At 41.1% G+C, this 12,176-nt stretch overlaps 1 protein-coding gene across 2 annotated transcripts; it reads right to left on the reverse strand.

Annotated features, from left to right (window-relative positions):
* Positions 1-4,991: 4,991 nt before the first annotated feature.
* On the reverse strand, positions 4,992-9,221 carry LOC103828623. Of its 2 annotated transcripts, XM_009104249.3 has the most exons (11): positions 7,747-9,221; positions 7,476-7,670; positions 7,324-7,408; positions 7,182-7,257; positions 6,925-7,101; positions 6,744-6,846; positions 6,542-6,651; positions 6,370-6,459; positions 6,201-6,281; positions 5,389-6,111; positions 4,992-5,292 (listed from the first exon to the last, which is right to left on the reverse strand). In XM_009104249.3, exons 1-11 carry the CDS (start codon positions 8,003-8,005, stop codon positions 5,200-5,202), a joined length of 1,992 nt encoding a protein of 663 aa, XP_009102497.1. In that variant the 5' UTR covers positions 8,006-9,221; the 3' UTR covers positions 4,992-5,199. The 2 variants fall into 2 exon arrangements, with proteins under 2 accessions (XP_009102497.1, XP_033130355.1); XM_033274464.1 differs by lacking the exon at positions 7,747-9,221 and having other exon boundaries at positions 6,925-7,111; positions 7,476-7,632.
* Between the last annotated feature and the right edge of the window lie 2,955 nt (positions 9,222-12,176).

The following is a 12,176-nucleotide window of genomic DNA, read 5'->3' on the forward strand; positions in this document are numbered from 1 at the left end:
CATCATACCTCCCCAATTCATAAAAATACTCCACATCCACCAACCACTCCGAAACTCTAGTACCATCGCAAAACGGCATCTCAATTTTCTTAAGCATATTCTCACGATTGTCTAGATTCAATTCATCCATCCGAAACGCCAATGGTGAATGTTCACGAACTCTCTCAAAACGAGAAGGCCGTACCTGCGAATGGGACGACGCGAGACCAGGATCTCGTATCGGCGTCTGGTTTGGTGATCGATCAATCACCGGTTGTTTCCCCAACGCCTTCAGCACCGAATCAAGTTTAGAATCCATCGATGACAACTTCGTATCCAGTGAGTCGACTCGCGACTCCAACGAATCAAAGCGATCATCCTTCAGCTTCGCATCCTCGCACAACTTCTCATAAGCTCCCATCAAAAATTTCACCTGACCTTGGATCTGCTTCGTCTGATCCATAGAAACATCAGAATAACCCGAATTCGAAGACATCGCCGCGATTTGAGAAGATCGAACCGTTTCACCGCACCAATGATAGAGTTTAGTAGATCGAAAGACTGAGAGATTGTAAAAGAAGTACTCGTTTATAGAAAATAGAAATAGCTTTGCAAGTTCAGATTCAGATCATCATCTCATGTCGATAATGATCTTCATCTACGATCTCATAACGATCGCCTCTAGACTCATATCGTCTACAAAGAACATACAAAGCATAAAGAAACTACAACGACTCTATTCCTTTATTAATACTCCATCTCGAGCTGAGAGGCTCTAACCGCTAACCCTCCACTTCCTTCAGAGACTTCTCCTTACTTGCCAGATCACCCATTTCCTCCAATAAGAATGCATCACTCGGATCGCTGACGTCATCCAACTCCTTATTCATAACCTTCCTTTCCCGCCTCACATAAGAACGTTGGTACTTATCAGAATACTAATCCCACAAGCACACACAGTCTCTTTACTCCCTTGTTTCTTTTCTTGTTCTTGTAGAGAGAGAATAGAGTAATCTTCTTCTTCACTCTTTGGTTTCTTGCGCCTTAAGTCTCTTCTTCTTCTTCCTTCTTTGTAGCTTGTTCTCTGCTAGTCTTCTTTGTTCTTCTTCTTGGGAACTTCTCTTACATCCGCTTGGTCTGTAGATTTAATCAAAGTTCAATTCCAATAAAAAACATATCTTTTAACTAGATGCTCTTCTTCTCCATATTCTTCTTCCTTGTTGATAACAAACAATAATTATAATTGAGGTTAATTATGTTGTTTTAGGGAATTGACCTGACGTAAAAACATGATTCTAAAATTTGAAAAAGGATAAAATAGAGTAACGCGACATACCGACGCAAAACACATATTATTATAGAGATAATGACATGTTATATTTTAGATAATGACTAGGACTTGTACGTAGTTATCCTTATCCTAATTACGTTAGTTCCTCTAGCTTGTATATATACTTTTACATGTGAATCAATACAACACACGCTTTACATTCATATCATGGTATCACAGCATTAACGATCCTTTGAAACCTAAAACACTTCCGCAAATTTTTTTTTCCTACACGTGATTGATTCTTTTCGATCATGGCTTCTACTACAACTTCTACCTCTTCTACTACGTCTCCTTCTACTGCGTCTCCTTCTACTATATCTCCTGCGACTTCTATCAATCCAGAAACACCCTATTTTCTACACCCTTCCGACAATCCAGGTGCTCTAATAACACCGGTAATTCTTAAGGGAGACAATTACTCTGAATGGGCTACTGAGTTCTGGAATTCTCTTCAAGCAAAACGAAAGATAGGGTTTATTGATGGTACAATTCAAAAGCCATTAGAAAATCCTGACTTATCTCGCTGGACTGCTTCTAATTCTATGATCGTTGGCTGGATACGCACGTCAATCGATCCTCTCGTACGTTCTACTGTGACTTACGCACCAGACGCATACCAACTTTGGGAGTCACTCAAACGGAGGTTTTCTATCAAAAACAGTGTACGCAAGCATCTCATTCAGGACGAGATTACCAACTGCAAACAGAACGGACAGACCGTTTTGGACTACTACGGTCGCTTATCCAAACTATGGGAGGAGCTGCAAACCTTCCAAACACCTCAGTCCTGCTCCTGCGATGCTTCTTCGGTCTTTGAAAAAGAAAAAGAGGATGCAAAGGTTCATAAATTCCTGTTCGGTCTTGATGATTCTAGGTTCTCGTCCATCAGATCACAGATCATCGATGAAGAGCCTCTCCCTGACCTGACCATTGTTTACTCTCGAGTCATTAGAGCAGAACAGCATCTTCAAACCATGCGCACTACTGAGCTGAAGCAAGATATTGTTGGATTCTCAGCCCAATCTACTCCAACGGTTGCTGCTGCTAATCTCCGAAGCCGTGATCCCAATCGATCATGTACCCACTGCAATAGAAAAGGTCATGAAGCTTCCGAGTGTTTTCTTCTACATGGTTATCCTGACTGGTTCAACGAACTACAACAACGACAGTCTTCTACTGCTACTCAACGAGGCCGTGGAGGTGGCACTCGCGGTCGAGGACGAGGGCGCGCTAATGCTTCTCGTTCCACATCAACTGCCAACTCTACAAACACCTTACCAGCCGATCAAATCTCAGCTCTCATCACTCTTCTACAAAACCAACAAACTCAACTTTCTACGGATCGCATGACTGGTAAAACTACTCTTAGTGATGTTATTATTGACACAGGGGCATCTCACCATATGACTGGTGACTTATCTTTACTACGGGATGTTCGAGAGATACTTCCCTCGTCTGTAACCTTTCCAAACGGAGAGGGTTCTCGTGCAACAAAAACGGGAACACTACATTTGAGTTCTGATTACTCTCTTACCGACGTTCTCTACGTCCCGGACTTCAACTGCACACTCATCTCTGTTTCTAAACTTCTTAAACAAACTGGCTGCATTGCTATCTTTACTGATACAATTTGTGTTTTACAGGACCGTTTTACGAGGACGCTGATTGGAGCCGGTGAGGAGCGAGAGGGTGTGTATTATTTTTCGAGTGTAACAGTGGCTCGTGTTAACAAAGCTGGACAGATCAAAACTCCTTCTTCTTCAGTATTGTGGCACCGACGACTTGAACACCCTTCAAATAAAGTTTTATCTTCCTTAGACAGTTTTAAGTTTGATTTTCAACACACACATTCGTGTGATGTCGTTCTTCTTGGCAACTCTCCTATCTCCTGGAAAACAAAGAAACAGAACACTGTGTCGGTCTCCTCCGCTGAAGCTGAGTATCGTTCTATGGCTTATGCACTGCGCGAGCTTACGTGGATCAAACAGTTGCTGCAAGCGTTTGGTGTCTCACATTCCCAGCCAATGAAGTTATTCTGTGATAGTAAGTCAGCCATTTACATTGCTGCTAATCCTGTGTTTCATGAACGCACTAAGCATATTGAAAGTGATTGTCATCAAGTGCGAGACGCAGTACAAGACAAGCTAATTTCTACGGAACATATTCGGACTACAGAACAACCAGCTGATCTTCTTACAAAGGCTTTACTTCCGTCTACATTTCGTTACTTGTTGTTCAAGCTGGGGATTCAAGATATCTCATCTCCAACTTGAGGGGGGGTATAGAGATAATGACATGTTATATTTTAGATAATGACTAGGACTTGTACGTAGTTATCCTTATCCTAGTTACGTTAGTTCCTCTAGCTTGTATATATACTTTTACATGTGAATCAATACAACACACGCTTTACATTCATATCAATTATACTTGAGATTGTTTGAAAACTACGATCTGTGTTTTTTTTTAGGGATTGTGAAGAAGCCTCTAAGTTTGAAGAAGCAGCAGGACACGAGATGTTTTGATGAACGTAGTTAAGTCGACGTTTTCCTTTTTTTCTTTTAAAGATATTTTCTTTTTTTTCTTTAGTTTTAATACCTTTTTTTACTAATCCTATATGTCAATTTGATTGGTAATCAATAGTGAGGTGAACGTAGAAGTGAACCTTTTTTTATCAGTTTTTATTTTGTTCAGGAGCGGATTTAGACAAGTTACTAGCCGAGGGGCATGTTATAAAGTAACAAAAAAACATTTAGACGAGACATTTTTCAGTCTTCTTTACTAAACTGAAAACATTTAAATTTTTTTTTTTTTTAACATTTAAAAATTAGGTTAAGTTGCATTAGGAAAAACAATAAACAGTAGGGAGCATGTGACCTCGACCGTCATAAATAGATTATCCCCTGGTTTCTTTTTGTCTCTAGACTTTTTGTTTATTTTAAAGACAAATTTGGTCTTTAACGGAGTTGTCTCTCCCGACGGCCCTTTCTTTTGTCATCTGTTCTGTTGGATTATAATGGAAACATGGAAGTTTTTACACTGGATTAGACTTTAGACTTCTCTTTTATTCACTGGATTATGTTCAATTTTTTTTTTTTGCTTGAATGGAGGTCTTTGTCATCGATAGTTTAACAAAGTTTGTCCATGCAATTGAAGACTTGAAACAGTGGGGTTTAAAACGTGGGTTCAAATCCCACTCTTGACAATTTATTCTTTAAGGTGTTCAAAAAAAAAACAGTGGGGTTTACTAGGTTGGTTTGGTTCATAATTAGTAGAGTCAGAGTTTTTCTATAAAGAATGTTCTAGTGATTGTTCTGAATTCAGTTTTACTGTCATTCTCGAGGTTTGATCTTTTGGTGACTTGACAAAGATTCATCCCTCTGGCGATTTAGCAACAAGGTCAACAGTGATAGTGTGATACGGTGATCTAAAAGCTATTGCGGTGGTGGAAGTCCAAGCGAACAAGATCATTGACGTTGGTTAGTCTCTGTACAACGTTTCAGATACCTTATCGTAGATATCGACTGGACACATGTCATGTTAAGTTCGAAATATATTACGCATGACCGTTACGTGTCCATGTAATATGTTTATTTTACATATGTTTGACCTGTACGCTATGACGTTGTAATGGGCATGTCATGTCAATGCTCTTGTACTTGCTCTTGATGGGCTTTAATAAAATCACAATGTCCACAAGAATGAAATAAATTGTTGGATTTTTACAAACCAAAAAAGGAGCAAAATGTAATTGGTTACATATAAAACTACATGTAAATGTAATTTGTTTTCAAATAAAGTTTGCATGTAGTTATTCCATCTAAATCAAGAAAATTAGAAACCAAAAAGAGGAACGAAATGGCTGAATTTCTAAAAGTAAGAAGAGATTAAAGAAATGAGCTAAAGCCGCCTCCAAGTGGTACTCTCGGCAGAAACACTGTTGATGCCTGCAAGCATGGACAATAGCTGAAGCCAATAGCCTGCAAATAAAAAGAAACACACACACAGAAGAGAAATCAATTCATTGTTTTCGTGGTTGCCAAATCCGAATATCAAAATGAGATAAGTTCACATACCGGAACGCTGAGTAGTAATCCGCAATGATTGACCAAGACAAGAAAGCTTCTTCTTGCAGCGGCAGGGATAGACTTTAACGACCTGAGAGCTTTATGTGAAGACGAAGTAGAATGATCTCTGCTCGAGGATCTTGAAAGCTCAGCTAGATAGAGCCAGTCAGATTCAACCATGTGCCGAACCTCCATTGTTGTAGCTGTTCTCACCGGGCACTTACCGCAACGTGCTTCATCACATTGGTGGCTACTCAAGTCCCACCTGATGAGTAACCGGTTCATCAAGTAAAGATCTCTCCCTGGCAAAAGATGGACTTTATCAGAGGATGATGCAACGTTGGTTCCATGATCTTCTGATTCATCCACCGATTTGTTGTTTTCTTTTTTAGTTATGAACCGATTGGTTTCATCTCTCTGCAGTAGACCGATGGTTGTGTAGGTCGATTCGCTTAAAAGATTGAGCTCTCTGGCTTTACTCAACACTGATTCAGATGCAGCATCCAAAAACTGGACATCAGACACTCTGTTCTGGTCTGAAAAAGTTTTTGCAGCTGATATGATTTGTCCAAAGTCATCAGATGTCGGTCTTTTCCGAGCTTCATTGAGGCAAATGTTCAAGATCTCTGTCTTTGATGGTAAAGAAATGTCAAGAAAACAAGAGACTATAACTTTGGTGCCCTTTGAACCAGGAGCTGGACTAAGGTAGCAACCAGCAGCCGTAAGAGATGTCTTGATTATCCATATGAAGCAAACGTTCTTTCAGTTAGTTACATCTCAAAGGTTTATTAGGAACAGAGCAACATGAAAGAGATGATTACCCTGCATGGAATGGCGCGGATGTAGTTCAAAAGCAACTTCAAGGTGTTTCCTCTGATTGGTCTCTGCCTTTGAGAGATAAACTGGAGATTCAAAAGATGAGCAAAAAGTCAAAGAAAATAATTAAAGAAAAAAAGGCAATAAATTTACCAAAGGAAATGTAAACAACACCTGCAGGACCGCAGTGAGATACTTTGAGAGACAAATGTCTTTAACTTCTGTAGGGTTTAGTCTCTCTAAATCAAGAACAGCGTACCCTTTCTGCCAGTTCAAACAACAAAACACACATCACATTTACTCTTAAAACTGCTTAACAAGGGCTTAAAGTGTGAAATGCTCTTACATCTGTCACTGATACAGTCTGATTTATTAAGTCTGTACAAACTTTATCTACAAAAGACCGTGTTCTCCGACATTCAGAAATAACTGCTTGCAGCTCTGACTTAAAAGTATCTAAAATACAAACAAACAAACAAGAACTTACATTAATCACACATCACTGTTCAAACAATAAGTCTAGTTTGATGTTTGACAAATAGACTTACCTGACTGTAGATTTCCTATTGAAGTTCGAATCCGATTCCGAACATACAACTGACTAAGATTAGTCGGATCTTCAACCCAATCTTGTCTACCCCACTGACATATCTGCTTGTGAACATCATAGAGTTAATGATAACAAAACAATAAAATATTTTTTCAGAGTTTCTAGAGTTTGGATTGAACCTTGTACATATCTTCTTTCCATAAATCAAGCAACGGACGAACTAAGAGAATAGATCTGTTCTTCATATGTTTTACATCTAACTCCAAATCCTGGGAGAAAATCTCAGAAGCAAATGATGTACCCGCAAGTCCAAGAACGCCGCTACCACGAGATAACCTGAGAATGAATAACTCAGCCTGCATCCAACTTCAGACAAGGATTCATGAGAATAATCAAATATTGAACACTCTAAATTCTCAAAGCACCTTTAAGTCACCTGGTCATCTGCATGATGAGCTATAAGCAAGACCCCAATCTGTTGTCGAAAGCAAACATTCGATATCATTTGATACCTATAATAAAGAAGCAGAATCACATAAACAGCGAGTTTAACATATAATAAAAAGAAAATAAGTAACCTCATATCACGAGCTGCTTCTTGCAAGTGACCTTGCTTTGGTCTACCATTAACCCAATCACAACGAGCAATCTCACATCTGATTCCTATTAAACATTCCCCAAAGTTAACAAAACGAAGACAGACTCAAAAATGTTAATACTTTCTTCTTACCCATGTCAGAAACTCTGGAGCAGACAAGTTCAGCTTCATCTCTACTCTCTTGTCGTAATCCATGATCCACAACAACAGCAACAAGTCCATCGATGAAACCATCTGTCTTGCTAACACCACTTAACCCTTCAGTTTTCCATTTTGCAGTTAGAACACAAAGCGCCATACTATCAGGCCCACCTGAAACTCCCAAAGCTGGAGTAGACACAATTGTTCAAAAACACTTTTTTGTAAAGAAGCATCGAACTTTCGATTCAATTAGTAGAAATACCAATTCGGTGATGAGGTTTGAGTCCAGCCATTGCCATTCTTCTGTTGAAAACCTCTTTGTACTTCTTTTCATTGACGGTGTTTGGAACAGAGGAGAGGTTACAGAACAGTCGTGAGAAGTTTTGGCGGCGGGGTTGAATTGGAAAGGAAGCGAAAAGGGTTTTAGGGGAGAAGGAAAGAGAAACTTTAGCGATTGAGATGGAGAGCAAAGTCGAAGACTTTCTTCCATTGCAGCAGCGTAAGGCTACACCTCGCGCCATTAACGAACCAGAGAATTTGGCACCGTGTCGCTTCGAATTATAGTACTTCACTTTTGAAATTTTGATTTTATGATTCGTAATTTCTAATTAGTAAACTAGTTTTTTCGCATTTTTTTTGTCAAAAAAAATAACACATTAAAAAGAAATTCAAAAATATTATTTACTCTTATTATTTTATATTTGAATAGGTTTAATGATTAATAATATTATTTAAAAATAACGTGCATTGTTTTTATTTTTTAAGTTGAATTAGCCAAATAAATATAGTGAGAGAAAAAATTTACAAAATAACCATGTTGTTGTCGTGAGAATTTCCTTTGAAAATAGACCAAATAACATTGTCTTTTGGAGTGTGACAGTACAACAAGCACAATGTTATCGTGTGCGTGCTTTTATTAACACCAAAGATTTTTCTTCTGATTTTCATTGATAATATTAATCGAATGCAAGGTTAAAACACTGAAGCCGGTGGAACATAGAATTCCCCGGAAACTAAACCGAAAAAAGGAGATCAGAAATCTAAACAAACGGATGACACACGAACAACTAAACCATACACCAAATCCTAAAACCCTTCAACAAATCATCATTAGATAGAAAAGACAAAGACTTAACAATCTATGACTAGTCAGATTCTTGCTATGAAGTAAGCAAGAGAGCTCACAACGCAATAAACACAAGAAGAGCATGGACTTCATCTCAACCACATGTTCACAATGACAACACCTGAACCATGATGACCTCATGTGAACCACTTGTTCACGATGACAATCACCAAACCACTACACCTAAACCAACGCAAAACCCCGTGAAGAAACAACACCCAAGATAAGCCCCAACTCAACCACACCTTTATCTGGAGGCCTCCATGCCTCAACCTCGTTATATTACTTCACTAGACGAATCCATAGAGGAAAATCAGAGACTAAAAGCATACCAGGAAGAGCACTTATTCAAGGAGCGAAAGAGAAACCTCTTCGAAACTGAGAGATAGAGAGGTAACCTGAAACCATCTTCATCTCAAGGACCGTGATCTTCACCTGCTCACCACACATCACCACGATGCTACTACACATTGCTGAATCAAAGATCAATTAAGGCAAACTCTAAAATCCATGAGAGATTAACCAGACTCAACTCCTCTAAACCTGTCACATAACCACTTGAAACAGGCTCTAGACAGCCACACATCACACGAGAATCACTAAGGCTTGAAAATTTACCTTGATCTGAGACTCAGACAGAGACTGGATGTTGTAGGCACGGGTCGAGGGTCGAACGGACGGACGGACGGACGGACGGATGGCTATTCCGCGGTTCAGTCTTTGGCTCGGATGGATAGTACCGGCCGGGTCGTCTCTTGTTGGCGTTTGTACCTGATTCAAATATGAGCTTTGGTGAGTTTTCGGTAGAACTAAGAACTGGAACAGAGAAGCTAGTGGACAAATGTTAAACGGACAAGATATGATTTTTATGGGTTTTAAAGGAAAGGTGAATGAAATCTAAAAACAAGGATAGAGAGAAAGAGAAGAATAGCGGATGGAATCTGTTGCTGGACGTGTGTCTCTCTCAACAAGATCAACGGATGGTTTGAAGGATAGAAGTGGTTCCGGCTCTTGCTGGACGTGTGTCTCTCTCAAGATCGGACAAGGGATGGGATGGATCGAAGGACTCCACAAAGAACAATGGATCGGTTCTTTGATATGTCGGACGGCTGCTCTCAATAGTTTCTCACGACTGAAAGACTTAGGGTTTCTTTGCTTAAGCAAAACGATTTCATAAAAAGACTTGGCCGAAAATTTGGCTACTACAAGAGTTTAAATAGCTGTTCCTTAATGGACTCTAAAAGATAAAAAGGCCTAGACAAATGGCCATAGTCTTAACCGAAATAAATTAAAGAAAAGCAATAGACCGGTCGCGGCTTGAGATGTCCGGATCAGAACTCATAGTATGCTTGCATGTTGCCTCATTAAAACCTTTCGGAAAAACCCAGTGGGACAAAACCCGATAAGGAAAAAGAGTACAACACATACTACTCCTTCTGATGGACGGCTACATCTCTGAACCGGAAGCAAGTGGGTTGGATGGATTGAGGATGAAGGTGGAAATGATCAGGCCGGCTTCATTCTGGTCGATGGAGGAGAATTGGCTTGAATGGAAGGAGTCTGGAACCTCTAATGACTCGCTGGTGTCTTCAAGCTTTAAGTCGGCCAACTCCTGGATCAATAGTTGCTTGAATCCGGTTTGTTCCTGTGCAAGCAACTCCTGGACAGCTTTGGCAAATCCAGCTCTTATAACCCTTGAGCCGGACCTTGTGGTAGGACCTTTGCGGATGATGGGAACCTCAGTCGTGGGTACTACAACATCCCCTCCCTCTTGAACAGGTTCTGTCCTCAGAACATCTCCGTCATCTGCAATATAAGGAGACAAATCAGACACATTGAACGTTCGGGATACTTGGAACTCACCTGGCAGCTCTAGCCGGTAGGCATTGTCATTGATCCGGTCGAGCACTCGGAAAGGGCCGTCCCCTCGTGGGGATAATTTGCTCTTCCTCTCTTCCGGAAACCGTTCTGGCCTCATGTGGAGCCACACCCAGTCGCCTGGTTGGAAGATAACTTCTGTGCGTCCCTTGTTGAGCTTAATCCGGTTCCGTTCAGCCTTCTTCTCCAAAGTCTCCTTGACTTGCCGGTGCATGTTCTTCACAAACTCGGCCTTTTTGTCACCACTTTGGCTAACTTGCATGGCTGGGGGCAGTGCGGATAGGTCCATGGGCGTCTCTGGTCTAAAGCCATACACGATCTCAAAAGGGGAGAGGTTAGTAATAGAGTGCCTTGCATGGTTATAAGCAAACTCAATGAAAGGCAAACAACTCAACCAATTTCTAAGATTCTTACCCACCGTAGCCCTCAACAACTGAGAGAGTGTACGGTTTACTACCTCGGTCTGACCATCAGTCTGTGGGTGGCAAGTGGTCGAGAAGAGGAGCTTGGTTCCAAGCTTCTTCCACAATGTTCTCCAGAAGTGGCTGAGGAATTTTGTGTCTCGGTCGGACACAATGGTACGTGGCACTCCATGTAAGCGCACTACTTCCTTGAAGAAGAGATCAGCGGTTTGGCTTGCATCATTGGTCTTAGAACACGGAATGAAATGTGCCATCTTGGAGAACCTGTCCACTACAACAAAAATGGAATCCTTGTGTTCTATCTTGGGCAAGCCCAGCACAAAGTCCATAGACAGATCAACCCATGGTGCAATAGGGATAGGTAAAGGCATGTGTAAACCATAAGGATGCGACCTGGATTTGGTTTTGAGACAGACAGTGCACTTGGAACATAGGCTCTCGACGTAACGCCTCATCCTGGGCCAATAGAAGTGATCGGAGAGGACGCTCAGGGTTTTGTCTCGGCCGAAATGCCCCATCAACCCGCCCCCATGAGCTTCTCGTGTCAGTAAGTCTCGCATGGAACCATGAGGAATGCACAGGCGCTTCTCCTTGAAGAGGAACCCGTCCTGCTGATAGAATGGACCCATGGCTCCCTTAGCCGTGTTACTGTAAAGCTCAGAAAAATCAGGGTCAGTTTCATAAGACATTTTAAGTTGTTCAAAACCCATGATCTTGGCCTCCATGGTGGTAATGAGCGTGTGGCGTCGGGATAGAGCGTCGGCCACTACGTTGTCCTTCCCCTTCTTGTACTTGATCACATAAGGAAAAGTCTCCACGAACTCCAGCCACCTAGCATGCCTCCTCTTGAGTGTGGTCTGGCCCCTCATGTGTTTAAGAGTCTCGTGATCTGTATGAATAATAAACTCTTTAGACAGAAGATAATGTTGCCAAGTCTCAAGTGACCTTACTAGAGCATATAGCTCTTTATCATAGGTGGGGTAATTGAGGACGGCTCCACTCAATTTCTCACTAAAGAAAGCCACTGGCCGGCCTCCTTGGGTCAGTACGGCTCCAATCCCTGTCCCTGAGGCATCACACTCAATCTCAAAAGGTTTATCAAAATCAGGAAGAGTTAGGACCGGTGCATGCGTCAAACTATATTTAAGCCTGTTGAAAGACTCCTCTTGGACAGGTCCCCAAGTAAAGGATACATTCTTCTTGATCACGGAGGTCATTGGGGCGGCAATGGTACTGAAATCCTTCACAAACCGTCGATAGAAACTG

Source organism: Brassica rapa, chromosome A07 (assembly GCF_000309985.2).
Source record: "Brassica rapa cultivar Chiifu-401-42 chromosome A07, CAAS_Brap_v3.01, whole genome shotgun sequence".
NCBI lineage: Eukaryota > Viridiplantae > Streptophyta > Magnoliopsida > Brassicales > Brassicaceae > Brassica > Brassica rapa.

Excerpts from the sequence above, each read along its gene's own strand:
- LOC103828623 (XM_009104249.3), bottom strand. The coding sequence starts at position 8,005 with ATGGCGCGAGGTGTAGCCTTACGCTGCTGCAATGGAAGAAAGTCTTCG. Across the intron at positions 6,847-6,924 it reads GGAAAGAAGATATGTACAAG|ATATGTCAGTGGGGTAGACA; the intron begins GTTCAATCCAAA and ends GTTCACAAGCAG. Across the intron at positions 5,293-5,388 it reads GATTACTACTCAGCGTTCCG|GCTATTGGCTTCAGCTATTG; the intron begins GTATGTGAACTT and ends TTTTATTTGCAG.